The sequence below is a fragment of the Sylvia atricapilla genome, chromosome 1, assembly GCF_009819655.1.
Source record: "Sylvia atricapilla isolate bSylAtr1 chromosome 1, bSylAtr1.pri, whole genome shotgun sequence".
Classification (NCBI taxonomy): Eukaryota; Metazoa; Chordata; class Aves; order Passeriformes; family Sylviidae; genus Sylvia; species Sylvia atricapilla.
Window position 1 is genome coordinate 64,393,502 of NC_089140.1, and position 27,441 is coordinate 64,420,942.

The 27,441-nt window shown below is 40.1% G+C and overlaps 1 protein-coding gene across 8 annotated transcripts in view; it reads right to left on the reverse strand.

Moving 5' to 3' along the window:
• PHACTR1 (phosphatase and actin regulator 1) overlaps positions 1 to 27,441 on the reverse strand; it is a 303,804-nt gene that overhangs the window by 104,719 nt on the left and 171,644 nt on the right. For all 8 annotated transcript variants that reach the window (XM_066324444.1, XM_066324422.1, XM_066324437.1 and 5 more), the window contains one exon: positions 16,524 to 16,688. In XM_066324444.1, the coding sequence (XP_066180541.1) occupies positions 16,524 to 16,688 (165 nt within the window). The remainder of the gene's footprint in view (positions 1 to 16,523; positions 16,689 to 27,441) is intronic.

Consider the following 27,441-nt stretch of genomic DNA (forward strand, 5'->3'; position numbering starts at 1 on the left):
AATCCAGTAGGAATTGCTGTTCTGAAACTCTTGATGGGCTTTGACAAACCTAGAGAGGAGGAAAGAGCATATGCCTGTGCACATTAATGTACTGCTGAAGTAAATATCGTATCCCTCCTGAATCTCACACTGAAAAGAAGTGGAGATGGAAGAATTAGGCACTTTCTTATGCAGGTCCAAAACACTACACACTCACTTTACATCTTACTGGTGTTATCACAACTGTATCACTGAGAGCCCTGCAAATCTAGTAAAATATTTTACTTTCAGAGACTTCTCAGTGTCTGTATTTTTGGGGAGTATTAATCACATAAGAAAAAAGAGCCTAAATTACTCATGTCTCATTTCAAAGATAGAAGAAGCTGAAAACAGAAACCTACTATTTTTGTGTTCCACTGCTTTTACTTCTGCTCAGGGTCATTCAATCCATAAATTCAATTCAAAAGTGACATAAAATATGCATATATTTGCATAAAGGCAAAAAACGTTCTACAAATGGCAAGAATGAGAATGGCTTTTAAATTATATAGCAAAAGTAACGAATTAAAATAAAACATAAATTGTAAGAAGTAGAACATAAACCACTTTATGCCTCTCCAACTCCTTCCAGCCTACTGAGTTACGCAATATTTTTTATTTATATATATCTATATATATTGCCCTTGAATAAGCTGCTCTGGAAGGTTCACTCCCTAAATTGAGTCATTACATGCGTCTTAATACACTTAATCTCACAGAATAGCTGCTTACATCAATCCACACCTAGCACATGCTGCAGAAACATAATTTGTGCACTACATCTCTTCAGTATATAGATTTTGACTAGGTTTTTAAGAAACACAAGAGGAAAATAAGAACAAATGCATGCAAGCATGTGCAAATGTGCAATAATCACAGCTTCCCTGTTTGTCTTCTTGCTGTCTAGATTCAGCCTCTCCTTTGTTCCTCAGGTAACATATTTTCTGCCTCATACTTTTTATCTTCAAGCACTAAGCAGAAGTTCACCTCAAATTAGGAATCAGCTTGGTAACGAAAAGACCTGTACCTACACAGAATAAAATGGACTGGTAGAACAATGCACTTCAGGACAAAACTTATGCTTTTCTTTACAATGCCGGTGTTACTCAACCTGAAGGATTTAATAGGAAATACCTAGACATAACTGCAAGCGAAATTTGACCTAAAATATCTGAAACACGGGTGTAAAGCAAAATACAGCTTGATCTTATGTAAGCAAAAGTCAATTGTTATTTACTATTTTGTGTCATCCAAGTGTCATTGGTGCTAACTATTAAAAAAAAATTGGGAAAGATCACGGCCCAAAATAAAATGAAGTGAAATCTTAGCCTAGCAGTGATCTGTGGCTAGCACAACTTTAGGGTAATCTGTGCTTTGTTTATCCTCTCCTTGCCTGCCCACTGGGCTGCAGGACAGAAGACAAGCTGAGAAAATACTGTGAGCCAAGGAGCTGGCCTAGATGCCTGCCTGAGATACCTAAAGGCAAGCTTAGCTTTGGATGAAGCCCTGCTGGTTGTCTCTTGCAGTTTCTCTGTGGGAGTTATTGTCTGGGCAGATCCAGGACTTCCGTAGGCATTTTACCTGATGTAAAAGGGCTGAAAGGGGAGTGATGAGTCACATCACTCCTCTTGTGCATGCTCTGTTCCTGCCATGGAAGGTCTTCTGCTGTCAATTCCTGCAGTGAACATGATACTGTCAACATCTGTTTTGGGACATTTATGGCAGGAAGAACTGGGGCCACAACTTATATTGTACCGAGGAAGATGCCATCTCACTTAAGGATTCTCCCATGGCACAGCATGGAAAAATGAAACAAAATTCTCCAGAGGTGCATGCTGAGCAATCTCAAAGCACAGTATTAAAAGGATGGAAAGCAGCTCAGGTTTTAGTAAAATGCAGCGACCCACTGGCTGCAGAGGATATCCCATGGCACAAAAATGACTGCAGGCAGTTGGCAAGAAGAGACAGGTTACTGTGCTCATGTTAGCTCAGGGCTGATACCAATTTTTTAAAATCCTATCAATTTCCTAGCCTAATACTGACTGAAATTTAATTAAAGTGATGTTTGAATTTAAGTATTTCACCATAATATCAGCTACAACACTGCTCTCATCACAGACATACTGACTGCGGTTTACACAGCACTTGCTGGATCTCCATAGAGGGCTGATTGGTCCCATGACGATCATGCTCCTCCTGATTTCCAGCTGTTACATTTCATTAGGAGACTGCTAAAACTGCCTCAGTGGTTTCCTCATATTACTTTTTCACATAAGCATTTGGTTTGACTACCATGGGGATGCCAAGGAGTCAGGGACAGGATGAGAAAGTGGCTTGTGAGAGTCTCTTCCTGCACAGAGGTAGTCCCACTTCAAAGGGCTTTGGGAAAGAGTCTCATGAGGAACTGAAAATGCCTGAAGATCTCCTGGAGACTAATGGGACCAATGCATTTACATTATTCACGCAAAATGAAACAGGAAAAATTAAGTAAACAATGAGCCAGAAATCAGCATTTTGTAAACAAACTCTTATTTGTTATTCATCAACATAATTTTGTTCCAGAGTTATCTCCTCTAATACATGTGTGTGCATTTTTTGTGATAGTCTTTCCTTGAGAGCATTACTTAAAATAGAGTTCTTACTATTTGGAGTGCCTTAGATACACAGCAGAAAGCCTCCTGGAGAGAGCCTTCACTACATTTTTACAGGAGGGTCAGGCGTGTTGTCACTGAAGGTGATGGGATTTTACAACCAAGTTTAACAGACAAAAGGATGCCCTATATCATCTGCTGCAGGCAGGCAATGTAGTGAGCTTGAACATGTGCATAGATTCCAGGGGAAAAAAGTAGGACATAAGCATATATACATAAAGGTTTTACAGAAATAGCAGGTGTTAGATGAATAGGGAGACTCTACCCTACTAGCTGCAAACCAACTATAATATGGATCTAGGGCTCCTAAATATTAGTCCTCTTTTTATCCAGCTTCTCTGCAGCACAAGAGGCATCATTAGACCAGCAGCAGAAGTACTTTGCTTAGCCCACACCTTGCCACTATGCTTGAAAAAGCTATTGCTTTGCTCATCTTAACCTACAGGGAGTTTCAGACCAAGGACACACACCAATTTATTCATAATATGCATACTGGTACCATGTTTGCTCTGACACTGGCTAAGAGAGAGCTCTGCTCTTCTGGAGATACTGCTGGGTTTGTTAGATTGTGCAATCCTCAAAGCCCCTCTTCTGTTTCTCTCATTTATCTGTGCAGTGAACTATGATTTGGCCTACTTTCAATTAGCACAGAAGGGGAGCGTCTCAGCTCCCTTCCCCTGTGGCTTTTCTATCCTGTGTATTTGCAATGTTCACTTCTATAGCCTTTCCTTCTAGGGATGCATGAAAAAAAAAAAACCGACCAATATAACTCATATTGCAGCATGGGGCAACAAGGTTGTTCCAATATACACGGTATTTCCTGGATGAAAAGATGTTGCCAAGACAACAGATATCACAGGCAAAAGCCACTCTTCCTCAGGGCACATAATTCCACAAATAAATTCTGAAGACCCTGGACAAATACCAAGTTCTTTCTCTCATTTTGCTGGTCATTTTGCTGATGAGGACACTAGGAGATAAATGTCATGACTATGTTGAAGAGCTCCCAGCCAGCACAATTCAATAAATGAACCAGTGCCAGAAGTCAAATAAATTGTAGAACAGTTATGTCTTCACTGGCAACAGGGGCTCCAGGCCTCTGGAAACCAATGTTCAGGTGTCAGCACATGGGATCACCAATGGGATGTTGTTAATGCTTCCTGACTGATGGGAGGCAGTGGCCAGGGGCTAGTTAATGACCTCCTACAAGAGCAGCTCAGGTAACTTCTTCTCAACAGATGAAGAATACTAAAAATAATGCCCTGACCAAAATTAGCACTAATTTTGTTAATTCAGTGGCACCAATTCAAGCCTCAGCTGCCTGCATTCAGAGGGTGTAACAGTATGAATGGCACAGCTGAGGCTTGGCTTGATCTAAGTGCAGTCACTCAAACGAGGGCAGCTGAGTTAAGCCAGTCTCACAATCCTTGCAGTGAAATCGGAAAATGGACTAATCTGCTAGACTAACAAATGGGGGGATTTTGATTGGTTTTGTCAGCTTCTTGCGGTGCATTTTAGCCTGCAGGGATGTTGTCTGCACATTAATGCCAGAAATACCACAGCGTCACTGGCCTCTCATTTCAGCACAATGCCTTTGCAGATTCAGATGCAAAAGCCCAACATCAATATTTAGAGGTAGCCATTCTAAACTGGAAGCTTTCTGGGGCGTAAACATCACATATAAATAAAAGATAGTGCATGGACTCGGTTACTAGCAGAGATGAGTACGTGTGCCAGAGCTCCTGCATTGCTGCTGCCAGCATGAGAGTTCTGCGTTATGGAGATCAACAATGGATGCCTGACTGACTGTATGGTCAGTTCAGATCCATCACTAATTACGAGCAGCAGTTGCTGATTTCATTATTTTAATTTATAAACCAATACACATGGATTTTCTGTAATAAAGTTCCCATGACAGTTCTGCATTTGTCTGCCTGGAGAGAAACCTTCTGATCTCTCTCAGGGCTCTGATTGAAACCCTGCAAATGCCTGCAGAGTGCCCTTTGAACCCTGCCTCTCTTCAAAGCAAATGGAAGCAGGAGGAGACACAAGAATTCTCCACTAATCATAGAATCCCAAATTATTTTATAAACAATTTCTCAGAAGCTTTTCATTCTTCTGTAAGAAAGATGCTCATGTTCCTTACAGAAGTACATTTGATGAGAGATGTTGCCTGAGGTTGTATAAGGATGCCATATGTGCTGCCATTCTCCTAAACCCATTGGCCAGCCTAAAACAAGAAGAGCCAAAGTATCCTTTTCCATAGCAGCCAGAAAATGTCTTGTTTTCTCCCAGCCCTTCCTGCATATTTTTAGCAGCAGCAGTGGCTTCCTTGTCTTTATACGCCTTCATTGGTAATTCCACTACCTTTTTTCAATTTTGGCAAACTTTGGTCAGGACAAAAGATCATAAATCCGTAATGTTTCTAAAGTTCTGGAAGGCTGGTTAGGAAATTTGATCCAAATTGCCATTCCTAGGCTTGTGATCAGACAGCAAAAGACTCAGGAAGGAGCAACCCATATAAAATAATGTTTCAAAAGTTCTATTCCTTGTGGAATTATTGAGTTGTTTTTTTTTTTCCACAACTATAAATTAGAATCCTTCAGACTGAGGATTGAGATGATGTATGAGAAGCCACTAGCTGGTGAGAAAAAACACTATCACTCAGGCATGCAAACTGTAGCCCAAATGTCATCTAGTATTTTACTAACAGTCAACTACATCTTTTTTTTAACTGATGTTTTATCTACCTGTAGCATATTTTCTTGTTAGGTAGGAAACTGGGAGGAGTGCTACTGTGACTGCTTAATACTGCTTGATCCTATACCCACAAAAACCAGAGAGAACCAAATGATCATTTTTCTGGGGCTTTTGATCAGGTCCATAAAGCACACAGGCTATTAGATGTACATGTACAGTTTTGAAAATATAAGTGCCAGTACAAAAGTGTAAATGCAGTATTGATTCTTGATGATAGTGATAGAAATTCATGGGCTTCAAAGGGTCTTGAGGCAGAACTTAACTATGAAAAGTTGCAAAGGTGCATTCTCAATATATGTGTACACCCTGGAAACATTCTGCCTGCAGATATTGTTTATTACTGCGAAGATCTGAGCAGCCACTGAGTCCCACAGTCTTCTTTTGGGAACAGAGCACCTCAGAAAGGTGATTGTGCAGCCGGCAGAAGCCTTCCTGGCCAGTTTATATGAGCAAAGGCTTTTGATATTCAGCAACTGCCTGCCAGGCACCCTGTGCTCAGTGAGGACAGGGACAGAATTCATCAGCTTCAGCAGGAAGAAAATCAAACTCATTGCCAACAATTTTCAGCACAAATATATATCACTGCCTTCAGGCAGAAGCATATCTGGGCCTTCTTTGGTCCTTCCTCAGAGTACTGCTTATCTGTGCACATTCAGCTGTCAGCCCCATGCTACTTTTAACTAAGGAATTAATGAAGAGCACACAGAGACCAGGAGCTTCCTGTGAAACATACGGAGGTGAGCAGTTGGTATTTTCAGATTCAAGTGGTAGTTAGTGGCAACCAAATTCCCTATAACTTTTCTTTTAGAATAGGCAAACAATGCTGTTGGTTAGGTTTAAAAAGTATGATTCACCATAACAAAAGATGTTTTTTACTGTCCGTTTTGATAAATAGAATTGTTTAGGATTGCCAGATTAACTTGCAGAGATGCAAATAGAACTCCAAGGATATAAAGGACCAATAGTGTTAATTAGCAAATTAAAACCTTTTAAAGAGGAACTAAGGTCTGTCCTTCAAAAATGAACATGCGCTTACTCATCTGCAAAATAAGAGACTAAGAAGCTCAAATTTTCAGCCTAGAAACATATACCTGCTACTCCAGCAAGAACAAAAGGAATAGTGAGTAATGTTCAGCATCACGGATCTATTCTACCACTACTTTTATCTAAAACTGTGGGATATCCTGTAGATAATAAGCAATTCAGATGCAGTTAACAAAAGACAGTATTATGTCTACAGCCTACACAAACAAATAGTAATAACCAAAACAAGTTTTATTTTAAATACTTCTTTATGCAGGTACCACACTGCAGAACTGAAATAATCATCTGAAAGTGTATCAGTAAAGCAAATTGTTAATATACAGAAAATCTGTACAATTCTTCAAATAGTGAGTTTAACTCCTAAAAGGAATGAGTAGTTTTCTCCAATGCTTTTGGTTTCCAAGATTTTCTTCTACATTTTAGAAATACTCTTTATTACCATATTCCAAAAGCCTCTCTGAATTATTTGACTTTGTGAGCTGCAGATCTGAAGAAACCCTACACACGAATTGACCAAAAAAAGGAAAAAAAAAAAAAAGGGAAAAAAAAATAGAGCGAGAGAGATGAGACCTGGTCAAATTGCAGTTAAGTCCTGTAATACTAAGAAGTTCAATATCTACAGCTGATGTTCGCAACAAGACTGGGATGGGTTAGCAGCAGAATTTGGAAGAGAACACAACAGCTTTCTCTCTTCATTAAATGTTCTAATTACCACCTTGGACTTCCTTTGCCCAGTCCCCCAGGCAGTCCAAGTAGCCAGGTGCAGCTTTCACCAAACAGAGCCTCTAGAACTCATCTCCTGTGACACTTCAGGTTGGCTGATCTACTCTTTCCTGCACATTAGCTCCTGTGTTAACTTGCATGGGTGCTCAGGAAGAGCAATCTGAATCAGTAATTCAAGGAGGATCACCAATGCCACATTAAAGACTTACGTGGACACTTTAATTCAGAACTAAATTTGCTTTAATTAATTAAAATAAAATGAAAGAGTTTATGAACTGCATAAACATCCACCCAAGGGTTTATGATGTTGTAACTAATCTGTTTCATATTTATGGTTTAAATAATTCAAGTTACAATGTATAAACAAGCCTTAGACCAAGGTTCCTATGAAACTGTTCTTCATCAAGCTATTTTTGATTGCCAATTCATAATCTGTGTTTTCCTAGTAAACCTTTGTACGTAAAGCAATTCAGTTTCTCTTTCTAGCAACTATTTATTATTCCTCAACACACTAGCCCCAGCATCCCTGGAAAGAGCTCATGAAGTTAATGGTTTTGTCCGGGTTATTGCCATCCATGTTTCAGATCCCCGCGGATATGGAATTCTCATCTCTGCTGCCAATACCCTATACATCTGACTGTACGAGCCTTCTTAATGCAGCTCGTGGACATGGAAATAAAGGGCAACTACCGTGATTAAAAAGTCCCATCAGATTAGACCCACTGGGCTGCATGCTCACATGACCACACCAACCCATTTCCCAATCACAGCACGGGTCACATGTCACAGCAGGGCCTCACTCGAGGTACTGCCATGCTGGCCTCAGGGATTCCTGCTTCATTTCCCCCCTGCGGGAAACACCGAGTGAGAGCAAAACAGTATTCCAGGAATAAAACTTCCTCAACAGCACCTCTCAGTGAATGCATCACTGTGTAGACAAAATTCCTCATGGCTTCATGTCACTGTGAAATGTTGTGATTTTCTCCTGTGCCTTTATAAAGGCAGTGCAAACCCAAAGAACAAAAGCCAGCGGTCTGAGAAATACTAATTATTATCCATGCTTCACATGCAATCAAAAAAAAAAAGCAGCTTCAACATATTCTTTTGTTAAATGAAATAATTCTAAAACAACCTGTAAGGACACAGTCTGATGAAGACCCTCCATTCATGAGTCATGGCAAGAGAAGCTGAGGATATAGAACAACTTTTTACACAAGAATGTGCTTATTACAAACACACATCTTCTCTACCCACAGCTGGGTATTCCATTATTGCTGATTTGTTGCTAAAACACTTAAAACATTTCCAGTGGAGGTTGTTCTCTAATCCATATACTATGAAGAAGCTTATGCTATGAGCAGCATCTATTTTCAATTGTCACAATTTGTACTTTTTCTAATGGATTCATTGTATTATATTATTTTAACATGAATGCACTGTTGTAGAATTATGTCGTAGCATTACAGTTTGGGTGGCCTCGTATAATCTTCATGCAGCAGCTGGAAATGTAATTAGCATAAAATCCAAACAGCCTCATTAAACACCTCTTTCCCGTAAGAAGGGACACATTTAGAGGCCTCGTTTCACACGTTCCATTACAGCTGGCACGGGGCTACAACAACCCCCAAACACATTTTTCAGCCCAGCTAAGCAAAGCCCACTTCTTAAACCCTGGAGATGTTCTGCAGCAGATCTCAGGAAGACACAGTGATATTGCTCTGTAGTGGTATACATGCTCCCAGGGGAGTGATTGTTTCCTCCAGTTTTGAACTAAGAGCTTCCAGTTGGCAATTCAAGTATAAAAATAGACAACTGCTTTCACTGCCTTCTACAAATCAGATCTGCAACTTCCGAATGCATTTCCATTCTTTTAATCTCCTTAAAATGACAAATCTGAAAACACTGACAATTTAAAATAACAGCAATAGAGAGGCAATCACTTTACCTTGCTATTAAGTTTCTTCTGCCACCCTAAGCTTTGGGCTGTTTATCTAATTGCGAGGCTGAAAATGACCACTGGCTTAAAAAATCTCTGTGAATCCTTGGTCCACAGCAGTAAGCAGATACCCAAGATAGTTTTTCTCCCTCTATTCAATGGCAAAAGATGAAATTTTTAGAAGTTGTCTACAGTTTTGCATGAATTCTGGTACATTTTTCTGGCCAATTTCTAAAAAGACATTAAGAAAATGTCAGTGCATACAAAGATATGCAATCCTAGAATTTTTTCTCAAAATTTTTTCAAAATTCAGAATACATCAAGCGTGCACTTTTGGATCAATGCAAAAAATAAAACTGCATATGGATTTTAATTTTTATTCAGTCCTTGAATGCAAACAGTGTAATACTTCAACAGACCTAAGATACAAATGTTTTACTTTCTACCAGGCCATTTTATGGCCTGAATTTTTGAAATTCAGGTTTTTAACTATACTAAATAATATCTAATTCAAATTTCATACAGAAATGTAAATTTGTACAAAAACTCTTCCAAGATTCATCTAGAAAACACTGAAATATAATTATCTTATTTTTTTGATTTTTCTTCATGTAAAAATATTCACTTCATTCAATATGCGTTCAGGAACAGCCCAAGTTCCTGCAAAATGCTGCTTTTCTTCAGACAATGACATCTTGTGCTTCCCTCAAAAAAAAAAAAACAAAAAACCACAGCACAGTGAACACAGCAGCCCTTTCTAACTCTGAAAAGTGGTTGTACTGCTGGTTTTTAATAAACCCAGAACTCTTTTTTTGCAAGTTTGGACTTAGTTTTACAAAAGTGCTATTTTTCTCTCTTCTCCCAAAATCTTGGAAATGATCAGTGATTTTTAGCAGTGCCTTAATGCTGTATGAGCTGCTCCAGCACAGCAAAAATACCTGGCTTGGACTGTATCACCTGCTCACTGTTTCACTTCAAAAGAGCCCCTGAGGGTTTTACACAGAATTGTTAACAGGTTTTGTCATGGAGGAGAACAGGAAGGACTCTGAGGTATTTCAGGTTTCAGGGTGGCTTCAGACCCAGCTACCCAGGAGGGGACACCCTGCTCCCTCTCTGAGCACTGATTCAGAATTCAGAATTATATTTCCAACTCATCAGAATGTGAGTGTCAGGGAAGAAAAAAAACATAATTACTCCATATCTAAACCTAGAGACAGTCTGGCTTGAAAGTATAAGAGGAATTGTAACTGAAATATTAATACCTTTCACATGGGATCACAGCAGATATTAAATAAAACTGAGAAGAACAGAATGGGACCGTAAAGTGCTTTAAAACTCTTATACTTGTTAGACAATAATCCAAACAAAACCACTCCTTTCAACAAAAACAGAACCTCTGCAGATAGATGCCAATAACCTGGCACTTGGGAAAACCACACCAAGTCTCTCACCCCACAGACCACCTCCCCAGAAGTATGGGCAGGGGTGAGGGCAGGCATGTCTGCAGGCTCTCCTTCTCCTTCATTTCCCCAGGCAAAGTCTCACTGAAATAGCATGACCAGTTTAATACCCTAAGGGTTTTACACGAAAAAACACAACAGGCACTTACTGGCAAAGCAGAGGGTTTAAGAGAAGCATTGGCAACATTTAACTGAATTTCACCCAACTGGAATATTCTGGAAAGAAAGGTTCAAAATATTTACCTGTTGTAGTTAAAAAAAATCAGCAGTAGGAATCAAATGATCTGGGTATGGTTTATGAATAACAGTTTCCTTAATTGAACAGCTTTACCACATTTTGTTTTTTTTCTTGTTATTCATCAGAAACACTGAAAAATCCTTGCCCGTAAGTGTTGCCAATTTAAGCAATCTCCCTGCTGACTGGGAGACTTAACTTACATAAATACACTGGCATATGATTTTTTTTTATAGAGTATCTTTTAAAAAAATTCTGGTTGGAAAAACCAAAGCAAAAAGACTTAACAAGTGGAAAAAAAAAGATTCGGGCACAAAATTTATATCTATTTTAAAGCAGTTTTTGGGAGTGAGGCAGCTTGGATGAGTCCACTTTGTTGTGGCTCAATTACTGTCTTTAAATGGCTTGAGTGAGAGTGAGAGCAAACAGAAGAGCATGTTATGCTCTCCCCAATAAGTAAACTGAAAAAATCCACACGCTCAGTTTTGTGTCATTGTCTACACTACTTGCCTTAAATCTTTACATCCAGAGTGCAGACCTCATCTATTCCTATTTAACAGAGTAACTGCTAGCCAGAAAAGATTGTCATCCTCTGTACAGATAATGATTAAAAGAGTCTTAAAGCCCTTAGGCAACAGATCAATCCACAAACCTGCCCTGAATGTCCTTTTTCCCCAAGCCAACTTATGATGCTTGGCTCACAATGGTTTGCCTTTTGGCTCTTCTGATATTTTGTTCTACTTCAGCCCCAGTCTTTATCCTCTCCAACTCCCCAGCCCTACACCTTGAGATAGGCTCTTGAACACCAATGTCTACAATTTTACCTAAACCAATGAAGCCTTAAGTGAAACAGGAGCAGATCTTCCCTATTCTCAGCAGGGTACCCCAAGCACGAGGCTAGAAAGTCACAGTCATGTCTTCCTGCAGTCACAGAACAGGACTCACTAGCTCACTAGCTCACCCACAGGTTTTGGGATGGGAACTGTGGCACCAGAGGACTGATCCGTTGTCACTGCCTTATGAGGAAGGATTGTAAGTATTTCTAGGAAGGAAAACTGAGACACAAATAAAAAGAGGTTTCAGCCTACCTAGGAGGAAAGGCTGAGTTCAAAAGATTTCTTTTTCTCTCTTTAGTATTATTGGTTGTCTCAGACAACCATTTACTTGGCAACTGGGCTACTGAGGAGTTTTCTCCTGACACAGGTCTTTCTCTGCTCATTGTACAGGTTACCAGTGGACCTAACCCAAACACTGATGAATCCTTTGCTCTCCTACTTACACATGAGCTTTCTTTACATCCCTTTATTTTTCACCATTTCTTTCTTTTCTCTTGTCATTCCCACAACTGTCCTTCAAGTACAAGTTACATGTGTCCGTCTCTCTTTTGCCTGAGCACTGCAATTCAGGAAGCAAGGATGGCAGAAGACAGATGCACCAATTCTTTAAAATGAAGGTCATCAGAAATGGGAAATGACATAACAAGACATTTTTCTCTACTCAAACTCCTCCAAGCAGCTGAAACACGTTTTTCTGAAAGGTTGCAAACAGTTGGCTTTTGATGAAAGTAATGATAAAAAACCTTCAACAATATTTCAAGTAAGTGCAGAATCTATTTCCCCTCAAGCTTCTTTATTTCAGAAGCAGTTCCTTCTCCAAAACATCTCCAGGAAATGACATTTTGGCATGTGTACAGCACTGCAATAAAACAGCAACACACCCAGGAACATTTTTCAAGCTCACAGCAAGGCAAGCAGAAGAAGATAAAGTTATTAAAAAAATTACAAGGACCTAGCAGAGGAGACAGTCAGTTTGCTCTCTTGCTATCTGTTTTGCTGATTCCCAAAGTGCCCAGTGTGGCTTTTAAAACCTTGACCAATCTTTTAGAGCCATCCCAGCTGCACCTAGCCAAGGAAATGTGCTTGGGAATAGAAAATTCTGTTTCTTCCTGGCTTCTGCCATAAGTGAGACTCCTCCTTGTCAGCTGTAAGAAACCATCCTCTCACCAGATAGAAACTTGCCATTTAGAAGTTTGCCTGTTCTCTCAACTTTATAATACTTCTCATTTTGTTGAGAGGGCTTTGGCCCTGCATGGGGAAAAAAGGTTTCCACACTTCATGTAAAAATCTTGGCTAAGTTTAAATAACATACAGCATACCTTTTACTGTAGCATGAATAACAGTGTGGCAGAGTTTGGTTTCTTTGCCTAACCCCCTGTATATGGAATTCAGTGTCTGGAGAGTTGATGTTGTACCATTGGAGTATCATCATCTATCAAGGAACATTCAATAGGATGTTCTGTGATAAAATGATTTGAAGACCTGACACTGAAAACCACTTTGTGCTTTGGTGGGAACTTCACTTCCGTCCAGGAGGAGAATTACTGTGAGAATTAACCTGTTTCTATTCCTGCTGTGGTACATTGGTGTCCCTCACAGCATGTAATCTCCCTGTTTTTCTGAGATGATGCTTAGCCAAAGCCCATCTTTCATTCACAGTGCACATTCTTTACACCTCCTTTACACAGCACCTTCCAGCAGAAGAGGTCGCTCAGATCAAACCCAATGGCTCATCTGGTGCTTCCCATCTGCAAACAAATCACCCTGTCTGTGATCTTTTCTACCTGCTCTGGCTGCTGTACGAAATACCTAATGATGATCTGACAGAGAGACCAGCTGCCAGGCAAAGGCGTGAGATGTCTGCACCAAACCCACGACTCTTACCTTTGTTATCAAGTCAGCAGCAAGGCAATGTCAGACTTTGGACCCTTCCGGAATGTCACTAAAGGGATACCAAAACCAGCATAACCTATAAACATATAAACTCTACAAAACATGAATGTCCTTTTAACCTTCTGCTTGTCAGTGACAATACAATAACAAAGATGGAGGATGGGGGACTTATTATGCTCAAATATCACAATTTGAGTATTGATGTGCTGAGAGCAGTCATATATAATAAGCGTAACATTGAGGTCCTCCATCAATCAAATTATGTACTGTCTCACCTTATGCAATTACCAGGTGTCAGAAAATAACTTTTCCTGTTACCTGAAAGGTTTTTTGCTCGTTGACTTCTGAACTGTATTTTAAAACATTCGCCTCTGAATAAATAAGCAGAGCTTTTAGTCTGATAAAGACATGGATACAAAATGTTGGCACTTGGAAATACCAAGGAAAAGGCAACCTTTCAACCTTATATATCAACCTGACTCTCTCTTTCCTCCTGCCCTCTCCCAGAGAAGAATCTCCCATTAATTTCAGAGGAAATTTCATCAGATTAGGCCATGTGTTTTGACCCTTACTACTTTTGACATTAAAAATAATTGAATCCATTGTTGCAGCAAATAAGGGCCTAGTAAAATACTTGTATTAGTATCTATTTTTTGATAATTACTGATGTTCTATGCAGGTGGGAAAGCTTGGGTGCATGCCTGTAGGACACTAATGGGAATGTTTCTTTTTCCAAGTGTCACATTTATCAGTGCACTAGAAGAAAATAAGCCTGTATTATGAAGTTTCATGCTGGCTCTCATTATGCCATCTCACAAGCTTGTCCTTTGATTTATTATAAAGATTAAATATACTTTCTCAGTGAGATCAGAGGTACTAGACAAGAGGTCATGAAAATGCTGGCAGAAAAATGCTAGTTTTCCATGTGTCAAATCTTTTGTACTACACATCCAAGGTTCAACCAATGTCTTAATTGTTAGGGGGTCTTGTAGGATGCTGGTGGATTCCTGTTCCCCAGGGTTGGGGATGATGTAAACTGTGAGGTCCCAGCTCTTGCACAGTCCAGAAGTAAATCTCTACCCCAGCCTTCTGCAGAGTGCTCAGCAAATTTGACATCCTTGTCAATTTTTCTGCAGTTAGTAGCAGGGCAGCTGACAGGAATACCAATTTTGCAGAGCAGCTGCAGGATACTGTTAACTTACTAGAAATGAAATTTTTTTCTAAAAAAAAAAAGATAAAGGTTTTGGATTCAACTGAGATCAAACACAGTATTGTGACTGACAAATGTTCCTGGAGACCCAGCTTTTAAATTGGTTTTTTAGACACTGAACTCACTCTTACTAGGGAAGAAGATATGCTGGCATGTCTGGTAAAACTTCCTATTCCTCTGAGAAGAGAAAATACCTGTTTTCAGTCTGGTTTTAAACACTGTACTTTCCAAATATTTTGGTAATAGGGCAAATCAAAGCAATACTTCTTGTAATGCCCAGAGCAGACTATGGAGCCATCCAGCTTCAAACCAGTCAGTCTAACCACAGCAGTATGCAGCTCAGCCTCATCAGCTCGAGCTGTAGAAACCATAAAACTCAACAGCAGGCAAGCTTTGGCAACCCATGGCACCTTAACCATGAACAGCCATGGTTATTCTCCTCCTTGCAACCAACCAAGCCAACATGCTGAAATTAGATTAAAAGTAGCTATCACCACAATATCCACATATTCCTAAGAGCTACATGGTTTTCATGGAAATCCTGCTACCCTACGCTATGGTTATGACTGATGCAGAACATGAAAGACTACTTTTGTTTTGCAGAAAGATGTCATTTTTGGTGACAATAGCTTCTCAGCTGTCAAGTCAAAAAATATGATCATCACTCACAGTGATATAGCCATCTATTCCAGTTCATTAGTTTTGGGCTGATGAATCAGAAAGCAGCCTAAACAGCACACAGCAAAAAACATTCAGGTACAGACCCTGAAAACACTTATTCTGCATTTAAACTCGTTCAAGAATTCACACTTAGTTCCATGAGGTGCCTGAAATGTCATTATTCTCCTAAAAGCCTCCACTGTGCAACACAGGCCAGAAAAGTAACTGGCTTGTAACTCAAGCCTCTTCTGGCATTTGAAGGAGCAACACACTGACTGCTTTCTTTCTAGTTTTGGTGAGAACAATAAGAAATCTGGAGAAACTCCATGTTTTCTCACAGATAATCCAGGCTAAAGACTTGCAAAACCAAATGCAGTAATTATTTGCCATCATGAAAGAAGGAAGAAAAGAAACCTAAATAGATGGTAAAGCTTTCACCACAGGCATCAGTGCCTGCATCTGCCACTCTTGCTCAGGTGAATTTACATTATAATCGCACATTTTTTCAGTTTTCCATATATATATATATTTTAATTAAAAAGGGTCTAGGACTAGAAGTGCGAGAAAACAATGGCAAAAGGAGGGGTATGGCAGGAACTGAGATTTGGCTTTCTCAAAAAAACAAGGGATGCATCATTCCTGCCCAATGGAATGAATATTTTCTGGTTATGCACGTTACTCAACACAGTGTCAACTAGTTTATCCTGTATTTTTCTCATTCCTTTAGTAGCACTCACAGAAGCTTAAATGTGACTAAATCAACCACTAGCATTAATGTCTCATACTGCTTTTTCCTTTATTCATAATTTGCTGAATCAGTATTCAAAGGTTTCTTCTGGGTTAGGCTCTAGCTTTAGCAGCAGAATCTGAAAATACAGCTTTGGTGAGCCACTGCTTTAATTGTAGTGCACCACATGTGTTGCTTTTTAAAGAAAAAGTTGGTAACAAAGTTAAAGATGTCCTCTTAGAATCTGATGAATCTCTCCAAGCCAAGCTTCAAGAGTTGAAATACATATCAACTGAGGTGGTATTACAAATTTTCAGCCTTGATGAGCAAAAAGTTGCAGATTAATAAAACGACCGCACGCTACTGTTACCTGCTGAAGTGTGCTTAAATTTCTCACTCTTCTTCTTCCTCCATTTCCACGGCTTAAAAAGTCTCCCAAGAGTGGCAAATTTGCTCCTTCTCCTGATTGGAGGTGTGTGAGTCCCAGGTACTAGAGAATCTGAACGCATTGCAGCCAGTCTTTCCACCTCTTCAGCTGTAATTTCAGCAAGAAAAAGAGAAAAAAACAAGGAAGGTGGAAAGTTAAATAAATGTTTCAGTAAGTTATCAGAAAACCACACAGATGGCCAATTTTTTTCATGAACATAGAGAAGAGTAACAAAGGGAAAAAGTTGTAGCTATTCTTATTTTAACATTCTTTTCTTTTAGTGAAATTGTTAATCTACTGTAAAGACCAGTAGTATCAACAACAGGAATACAGGTTATTATGTCATAAAAGTCACAACTTTTAACAAATTGATCTAGATCTCTCTAGACAGCTGGCAGTTCAGCCATCAGCCATTCCTGGGCTGTGACAGAGTGTGACAGAGACTGGGGAAGACAAAGCTCAAAAAAACCCAGATGCAATATATTTTAAAATAAATATTACAAGTGGTTTTTTCTTTATTGCAATGGAAAGAGACATTTCTTTTAATTAATATTTATTAAGAGCAAAGACCCTGATAAATAATGACCCTTTGGTACCATTACTGTGTCCATTAAAATTGTATTGGTCACAAATAAGGGGCTACACCAGGAACTTCCCAGTGAGAGAGAGGGTGCTAAAAAAACCCCATAGAATCATAGAATGGTTCGGGATGATAAAGATCTCTAAGATCGGGTCCAACCATTAACCCAGCACTGCCGAGTCCACCCCTAAACCATGTCCCCAAAGGCCAGATCTACACATCTTTTAAATCCTTCCAGAGAAGGTGACTGCATCACTTCCCTGGCAGCCTGTTCCAATGCTTTACAACCCTTCCCATGAAGGAATTTGTCCTAATATGCAATCTAAAAGTTCCCTGGTGCCACTTAAGGCCATTTCCTCTACTCCTACCATTGGTTACCCAGGAGAAGAGGCCGACCCCCTCCTGGCTAGACCCTCCTTTTAGGTAGTTCTAGAGAGCCTTAAGGAACCCCCGGGCCTCCTTTTCTCCAGGCTGCCTCAGATACTCATGATAAGGCCTTGCTTCAGGACCTTTACCAGCCCTTCTCCAGCACCCAAGGGTCTTTCTTATAGTGAAGGGCCCAAGTATAGTCCCAATTTTCTGCTCACTCACTGCCCTCCAATTCTTACTCTTATCTTTTAACATTTAGACTTTTAATTTTGGATTTTAATCCCCACTTAGGGCTGAATTCCCTTGAAGAAGATAGAGGTTTTCACTGAGCTTCTGTTCTTCAGTTATCTGCAGCCTCTACCCTGTAATAAATCATGACAGTTTCAATGCTGAAAAAAACTCCCAAGCCCTGAAGAATTTAAATTACCCCTCCTGTCTGATGACAACAAGAGAAGTCTGGGGATGGTCACCTGACATAGTTATATTGCATGGTCCTCCTGTCTCACATTTGCAAGGCAAAATTTATGCTTATGGTTTTGGGAAATAACATCTCTGTCGTTAGAGGCATAGAGAGAGGAAAGCCAGAACCACAAAGAAAACACCAACAGAGGGAAGGTACCAGCAACAAGAGAGGTTTTCTCTGTGCCACAGCTGCCAGGGATGCAGGACAGTCTCCCTGCCTTGGGCTGAAGCATGCAGCTCTCTCCCTAAAAAAAGCACCTGCATAATTCAGTCAGCATACAAGTAGGAGCTGTGTGTGTGGTTTGCTGTTGTTGGGGTTTTTTTTAAGTTATTGTTGGTGCTTGGTTGTTTTTTTTGTTTTTTTTTTTTTTTTTTTTTTTTTTTTTTTTTTTAAAGGGATACCATTTCCCAGACTTGTGTTGTAATGTGACACTGCCACTACTGCCACTAACACTGATTTGAGTGGTTTGCACACACAGTCCAGATCCATAAAGACAGGATGCAGATTGTCACCTCTCCTGCTCTGAAGATAACAGCCCAGTCTAGTATTTTAAATATTAACCTCAGGCATGAGCATGGTCTCAGGAACCTCAGCAAGAACACTGCTTTGAAGGGATGAGCACGCCCACTCCACACTGAGAGAATCAGCAGAGATTTTGGCTGGCAAATTCTGATGTATCTCAATGGAAATTTTTTCGAGGCTTTAAGTGAGCCAAATTTAGGTTGGTTTTCATGGGAACAGCCAGACACGCATTTCTAACACAAAGGAGGCTTCATTATCAGACCTCCAACTGAACCACTATTAGAGTCCCTCAGGTTTTTGCAAGAAGGTTGGTTATTTTGTTATTGCTCTTTTGTTTGTTTTGAATGTTAACATGCAACATAATCCTTTATCCTGTAAAATATCAATGCCAGATACAGCTGCCTGTAACTTTTCAAAGAAGAAAAAAAGATAGCTGGCAAGATAGAGCGAGCCCAGATATTTCAGTAGAAATGGTTAAAAACTGCTATTCTTTGGGGTAATGGAGAGAAAGACAGACATTTCTGAGAACATCTCTTTTCAATTTAAAGCAGAGGGAATAAAAGATAATCCGGCCAAAGCATTTCATTCTGTTCCAGCTCTTTGTGCCTGACTGCCTGGAGAAATACCTTCTTATCCAAAGAACCCATTACAAGGCTCTGTCCTGTACAGGGGCTGGGACATGCTGTATCAAGGCTGGGAATTGCCTGGTTATGCTGAATAAACCATCTGGGTAAAAGGAAGAGGAAATCAGAAATTTCCTTATACTTTCCGATTTCACTGGAACCTGCTAGGCCTCAAAGGCAGGGTACAGAACACTGCCCTCTTTATGCAGATCCAAAGGGACCACTCCTTTTCCCCTCTCTCCATTTTTGAGATGCCTCTAGTTCAAGCACGTAGATTCTACTGTATTCCACTGCTGTGATTTTTTAGAGATGCTGCTAAAAGTAATGGGCTGGTATTGTCTTTGGTGTCTTATTAGGGAGATACAGGAAGTGGCCCATTGAGCAAACTGGGAATGACACGCTACTGCTGCTGCTGAATGAGGCTCTCTGCTAATAAACCTACAGGTGAAACATATTGAAATTCCTCTTGCTGCTCATCCTCTCTCCTTTTCACCATCACTGAGCCAAGATCTCTGCTACCCAGGTGCCTTTGTTATGAAGTCTCAGAGCTGCAGCTACTTCTCTTTGCTATCTGGTCTTAACTGGTATTGCTGAGGCCATTTCCCAGAGAATTGATACCCCTTAAAGACACACTCCTTTCACAACACACAACTCTGTCCCACACCAGCTGCGCCCTCATTGCCCCTGGGGAAGCTTTTCCCACTCAGGATAAATGAGTATGGATTTACAGTCAGGCAAAACTAACATTGGAGTCAAAGAGAATTTACCCAGAGGGTGGGTTCGCTGAAAGCCAAACACAGCGTCAAAACCATTTCCACATTTTGACTGCTCTTCCCTAAATTTCAGTATTGTCTCACACACAAATCTGTGGCCTCAGAGTCCTGCAGTGCCTGGCATCAGTCATAGAAGTGTCCCTTCTCCTTCATCCTCTCCAAACACACACACAGTTCCAAGCTAATGCAAGTAATAGCTCTTTTTCTTCTCATTCGCATTTCTCAGAAGGACATGATTTTTTTTCATGAGAAATGCTCTCAAGAGCACTGCTAATTCAAAGCATAATAATCACTGGCTAGGAATAAACCACATTAGCATAAAGCCATGACGGTTTTAATACAGCAAGAATAAAAGCAGACCACATGCAAGAAGCAAATGCCAGAATTCTGCGCTCTTCTCTGCTGCTGCATCTTTTGCTCAAGTTGGCCGGATTTCTCTGCCTTTTTGGCTCATAATAACTATTGACTGGCTGTGGGCTGCGACACCCACTGCTGACAGCAGGCTCTGTAGGCTGATTTCACACCTTTGCTGTTCCCAAAAAAGCTGGTACTGGCAGGAATGGAAAGTAACCCAGACCTTGCACTCTTTTTCTATTTTTTTTTGCCTTCAAAGAGGAAAGCAGTCCCAGCAGTCCCAGCCTGATCAGTCTGCTGAACTGGGAGAGGGAACTGCTGTGTGCATTAGTACCTGTAGTCACACTGCTGAGATTTCATCTTGACGCTGGTGCCACAAATGTGATGTTTACGGGTTACAGGTGCTGCTGATACTCAGTGCTTTTGGGGCCTTGTTCTGATTTTTTTCCAGGAACTGAGAGATCTTTCTGAGGCTCAAAGAACTACTGGGACTTGCACTTATAGCAAGACGGTGGTGCACTCCCCCTTCCCACTTTCTTCTGTCCAAGCTGTCATTCCAGAGCTAGAAATGGAGAAACTAAACCTGAGAGTTTTTCATAGGCTGTTTGGCTGTGTGACAGCTCTCAAGAATTTACTGTAGCTCTTAATACTTCTGAAATTCATATAGCGTTTATATAGGGCTTAAGCAAGAACTTATGGTTTTAATGAAAAAGTCCCACCACAAACTGAAGTACTTTGCATCCAAGTAACAAAAACAACAACAACAACAAAAACCCAAAACCATGTTTGAAATATATTACAAAGAAAAGAGGCGGCTAGGCCATCTTGGACCTGTTCTGCATGTTCTTATGATTTTCCTGCATCTTTCAGTAGGGTGTTGATTTCCAGAAAGTCCAGTAAGAGATGACATAGGGGTTGCCTAATTTTTGAGTTTGAGACACATAGCACATAAAACATATGTCCTCCCAAAGACAACATAAGCTGTGAAGTTTTCCTGGAGAATGACAGCCAGTTTTGTCATTCCCACCACTGTTCAGGACTCACTTTGATAGCATAGGGTTAAAATGTTTCTAAAATCTCGGGAACTGTATACAATAGATTCAGGGAAGGTGGAAAGAAAGGTTGGGCTTTAGGCCTGGAAGGGGAACCAAAACTAACCGGGCCCTGGAAACAAAGGGTAGGTTTTGTCTTTACTAGATCATGTACAGAAGAAACTGCACCTGCATAATCATCGTATGATAAAGGATATGACTGTTCATTGTAATGATTGTTTGGTGATGGAAAATTATTATTATCTTAAACAAGAATCATGAGAAATTATATTTGGGGGGCCTGATGGAAATTACAAGAATCCATGCTTGGATAAGATCAATATATTCAATAGAATACGGGTTTAACAATCAATATGTAGTCATGTAACGAAAGGGTATAAAACCATGTCCATTTTGAATCCATGTGGGAGTCAGATTTGAGTCTGTATCCTGCACCCCTAATTCCCAGAGCTCTTCAATAAAAGCCCCTGCATATAATCATTCTGTGATTATGTGTTTCAACGCTAACAACTACATCTATTAATGTGGCTGATACATAATACCATAATATCCAGCTTCCATTTTAGAAAAAAACCCCACTATTACTACATTTGGGCACAAAGATTAATTTCATTGTTGAAGGTTGAAGTCCACTGATGGTCTTTAATACTACTTTCCTCACTGGTAATCACACCAAGTTGTCTCTCAGACCTTTCACTTCATAAAGTTAGATTTTAAGTTTTCCTAGGAAGCTCCAATGGCTACTTTGTGCTGTCTGTTATATTTGCACAAATCTGTAGTAACAGGCTGAAAATATCTCAGCCCTAAAGAAGCAATTAACTAAATGTGTCGTATTATTCAGTGACAAGAACTCTATATAAATATAACCCCCTAATATAATACTACTCATTGCCAATCCACATCCAACCAGTCTTTATTCTGCAGATAAGTTTCCAACAAACTCCTGCTGCAAAGTTTCTTTTGAACTTGCGCCCCAAATATCCTTCAATTCAGACTGCATGGACCTCATTCTAGCAGCTTTGTTAAACACAAGATGCAGACATACCATATGTCTTTTTGAAACGACAGGAAACCTGAACAACTCCTCTAATTACTGAGCACTTACGTCTACTCCTCACCCGAACCGGAACACTTTCAATTAAAAAACCACCTTGTTTTTCTTTCAGGAAAATGGTTTATTTTCTGCTCTTCTATTATCTTATGTTCAGCTGTTTCCCTTTAATTTCCTTTTGCACCTGGAATTACTTTTCATCAGTCTTGCCTTTACTATGTGAATTACCCATTTAAACTTTTCCTAACTTCACAAAGGTCTGTTTTCCAATGAAAGACAAGGCATGGCACACTGCAGTCTAAATGCAGTCTTGCCAAATGAGGATGATTACCTATCTGGTGGAGAACAGCTCCCACTGGATGTATGCATTTGCAGTGGCAGTGAGCTGGCACAGTGATTTTTATGAGCCGTGAAGAGCCTGTCAGTAGCTTTCCTCTGCATGCTAAGCAGCACTCACATCTTCCAAACCCCTACCAATTATTCCTGCTGCCCAGGTGTGCAGCACTTTGCACTGTGTCCATGAATGGAGCCTCTCCTCTCTTAACCTTGCCTGTTTCAGCATCGGTACCACACCATGGTACAGCTCTGCTCTCAGCTACAATCTCTCTATTGAAGCCTACTTCTCTTGTTGGCACAGAAGTGAAGAGAATAGTTTTGGAAGACTAATCCCTCTAGGACCCTGCTTTTGACTCATCCCCATTTTGACGTAAAACATAAATTATTCATGCTGATTGCAATCTGAAAGCCGCTTTTTTAACCTCTGCAAACTACACTGCACTGAATGCATCACTCTAAACATGTCTTTATTGATATGAATTCTCTCAAAACACCAAGTATTTTCTGTATCGTAAGATAGTACATAAGATTTTCATTTGCAACAAAAGCACTTACCAGGTTATGTCACCAATAGCTATATAATCTCTTCCTATAAACTCTGCAACTATAGAAAATAAGGATTTTGTTTTGTGTATCCTTTATTGCTCTTTTTACTCACCAGGTTTTCCACCCCTTATGCATTTATTTCATTTAGATTCAAGGCTACATCAAATAAGTAGTACTGTAGCTCATCACTGTCATGTGCCCAGACACGAGAGCAGACACTACAGGTCTGTCCTGAGCATCACACACAATATCTGGAGACTCAGCAGCTTCAAAATAGGACTCAGAGCAGTCACTATAAGTGGAACACATCCAAAAACCAACCATGAGAAAACAGGGCCAGCAAAAGCAGAAGGGATCTCACACTGTTCTTGGGGATACAGTTCCACAGGTACCAGGAATTGCCCCAGTAAAAACCTTAAGCTTTAAAGGAAGGGATATTTTACCCTTCCTAATTGACAAGCAGTGAGGAGATACACAGCTAGTGCTTTTAAGAGAACAGAGAAAGTAAGATGAGGTGCAAGGACTTTTCTGTTAGAGCAGGCAGAGAACTTATTTGGGAGAAAGGAGAATCACGGGGTCACTTTTATCTTCCCCTTGAAAGGGCTTAAGCCCATATCTCTTCATTTTCCTGGGGAACACTACTACACTTCATACCATGATGAATGAAGGAGCACATCTATCCAGCTAAAACTGTTATTTTGAAGAATTCAAGACCTACTGGGTTTGAAAGAAAGCATTAGCGACAGGGCACTGATCTGTCAGCACAAACACCCTTCTCCCAACACTATTCCTGGGCTTTACTGTGGGTTCTTTACTGCTTCACTTATGTATTGAAAGAAATTACTGTTAGCAGCAGTGATTTGTTGAGAGCCTGATCCTGTCCACCTCTGTACAAAGGAGAATAAAGAGGAGTGAAGACACTGCTTCTCACTGTCTCTTTTTTTTCCACTTCTGGTAGGGGATCTTCTGTTTGAGGCATGAAGGGAGAGATGAGAGAGGTATGGCACTGTCTCCTACATCCTTTATCCAGAAAGCAAAAGCAGGAGAGTACAGATGGGTAGATGAAGCCTTGTTAGCAAAGCTTGCTGGGCATCCAAGGAGAGAGATCCGTGTTTCAGCCCGTGAAGGACTGCTATAAAAATCTCATGTCCTGGTGTAAATGTCAGCTACAAGTTGAATTTCTCATCTAGGGCATTGACTCCAAGGTAATCACACTGCCACACTAAAAGTTCACCTGGCAGAGAGCATCAGAAAAATACAACTCTTCAAACCTCCTTTAAAGGTATTATGCCAAGAAGGAGATTAAATCTCACAACACCAAAAAATTCAGAGGAGAAAGCTAAGCACAAGTCATAACCACAGAACTACTGCCATTCAAGGCTCTATCATTATGTAAATCAAATTAAATGCTATGAGGCAAAGCAATTGCAGTGGGGTTGTCACTCTGACCTTGTAAGTGGGCATCAGCCACTGGAATATCAGTAACTCCTCCAATACATGTTGAGTTGGTTTGGGCTGGGATAGAGTTATTTTTCTTCATAGAGGCTTGTAAGGAGCTAAGATTTAGATTTGTTATCAACATTGAGAACAGTGTTGATAACACAAGGATGCTTTTGCTGCTGGTGAGCAAGGCTTGTACAGTGTCAAGGCCTTTTCTGTCCTCAAAGGTTGCAGCAGGAAGGAGGCTGGGGATACACAGGGCACTGGGAGGGGACATAGCAGGGACAGCCAACCCTGACTGACCTAAGCGGTATTCCAGACCAGTGTCATGCCAGTGTCATGCTCAGTATACAAAGCTGGGGAAAGAAGAAGGAAGGGGGAGATGTTTGGTGTGATGGTGTTTGTCTTCCCAGGTCATTGTGACAGGACTCCCTTTTCTGGAGATGGCTGAACATCTTCCTGTTCATGGGAAGGTGCAAAGGAATTCTTTATTCTGCTTTGCTTATGCATGCAGCTTCTGCTTTACATATTTAACTGTCTTGATCTCAAATCCCAAGTTTTCTCACTCTTCCTCTTCTCTCTCCCTTATCCTGCTGGAGGAGAATGAGTGAGTGAGCTATTGCCTGGGGCTTAGTTGCTGACAGGGGTGAAACCATGACACGTGGACATTACTAGGCACCATTGTTCAGGAGTCCTAGATGGAACCCTGCAGACACTTGGGTTGTTAAGCAATCTGATTTGTCTTTCAGTCATACCCAAACTTATCAACTAAAGTTAAATCTTATCCATCGCAGCTCAAGTTCTTCTTGAAAGCCAAAGCTAAGGACAACAATGAAGCTGCCTCCTTTCCAGCAGATCTTTAACCCATTCAACAAGAAAAAACAGAATTGAAGCCCAGGTACCTTCAACTCCTACATATACCTTGGTGAAAAAACAGTGCATAACATTTTTCCTCTGCTTGTTTCAGCTTGCTAGTTATTGAAACCGTCTTCTTGAAGGAGCTGGTAATGATTACATTTTCATGGTTGGATTTCTCTCTTAAACCAGCCCAAATTACAAATTCTACTCTGCTGCAAAACACAAAGCAATCCAAGAAAAGGATCAAGTCCAGAAAAGCCCATGGGTCTGTTGCTCACATTTTGCTAGGCTTCTCTTAATGGGTGACAATTTTCCTAATTGCCACGTGGACAGAGGAAGACACAGTTGCTCATAGCAGAGCACCTTGGCTCTACCAGTCCTCACTGGAAATCAGGGAAGTCCTCCACCTTTCTAAAAATAAAATACTAGTGCAAAAGGCTAGCTGTTTATTTTGAGAAATCCCAGAAAAAGATATATGAATACTTCTAAATTTCTTAGGGAATTTCTGATGGACTAAACAATTTCTGATCTTTTTCTTTTGATGTTTTCCAAAGTAGGAATACCCAATATTTTAACTTTATTTTACTAAAAATGTGTGCTTTAGAAGGCATATCTTTATATTTTTCAGAAACCTGAGAGAGGTGTGTCCTCTTATTAAAAGTAATCCTATTCAGAAAATGGCATTGCAGACATTAAATTTCCTAAATACAATGGTACCACCTCACCACTATCATCATAAAGATAAAAAATTGAGTTTTTAATTACTGTAATGTCTGGGAGAAGAGGAAAAAAGCACCGAATTTAAGAGCTAGAAAGTTCAAACCATTCCCTGGTAAACTCTGTATTCCTCCCCTTAGGAAAAAGAAACTATGTTTCTGTTCTTTCAAAAAGTTAATAGGAAGTTGGCCAACAGGAAAAGAGTAATTATACCAAATGGCACATTGATAATGAGCCTAAATACGAGTTTAAAAACCTCCCTCAGTAACAGCCTAGCAGAAAAAATATGTTTCATTGGACTCTGAAAGGAGACAGTCTGTATCCATGTTCAGGAAGTTACAATAAGTACTAAACACTTTTGCTTTGAGTACCTAAGTGCAGCAGTACCTATGGTCCTTGCTGATGATCATGATGATGAGAATTTTTTTGTTTATTCAAATGATAGTTAGTTTAGACCCTCAGCTGTGGTAAAATACCTGTTTACGACCCTTCAGTAGAGGCTTGAGTTTCAAAGATATACTCAAAGGGGACAAAAACATCCACAACTCCTTTAAGGTCATGAATAAAGCATGGCAAGTTGCTGGCTAAAATACACAGAGTATTTCTGTGTGTTTTTCATAGCAATGATTTCACTTTTTTCCCAACATCTTCTTTAGCATTAATTCTAGGGTGTTTCATGGTTGCTGAGATGTGCAGAATATTGCTCTTGCTCAATAGATTTATAGGAAAATCTCTGGTTTCTAAAAAGCTGCTGCTGCTGCCTTGAAAAAAAAGATGGTACCCATCAGGTAATCAAACTGTTATATCTACCTAAGAAATGTTACAATCAAAGGAAGGACCTATGCAAGTTTCTTCAAGCTCATGAATTATTCCAAGTCCAGCAATCAGAAATAGCTCAAAAAATGACAATGGGTTTAGATCAGTGCTAAGGAAAAAGATACTACAGGGAACCAAGAAACATGATCATAGAAAAATCTCTGAAATACTTCCAGATGCTTTAAGCTCCAAAATAATGCTAGCAGAAAGAAATGAATGAAATCCTGATTGTAGCAGAGTGAACGACAAAGGTCACAAGGAGTCAAATTACTTTAGCCAAACCATCTAGTGACTGGGCAAAACTGCTAAAGGGTTGTTCCAGAATGCTAAAATTTACCTTAAAGAAATTGGCAAAGACATT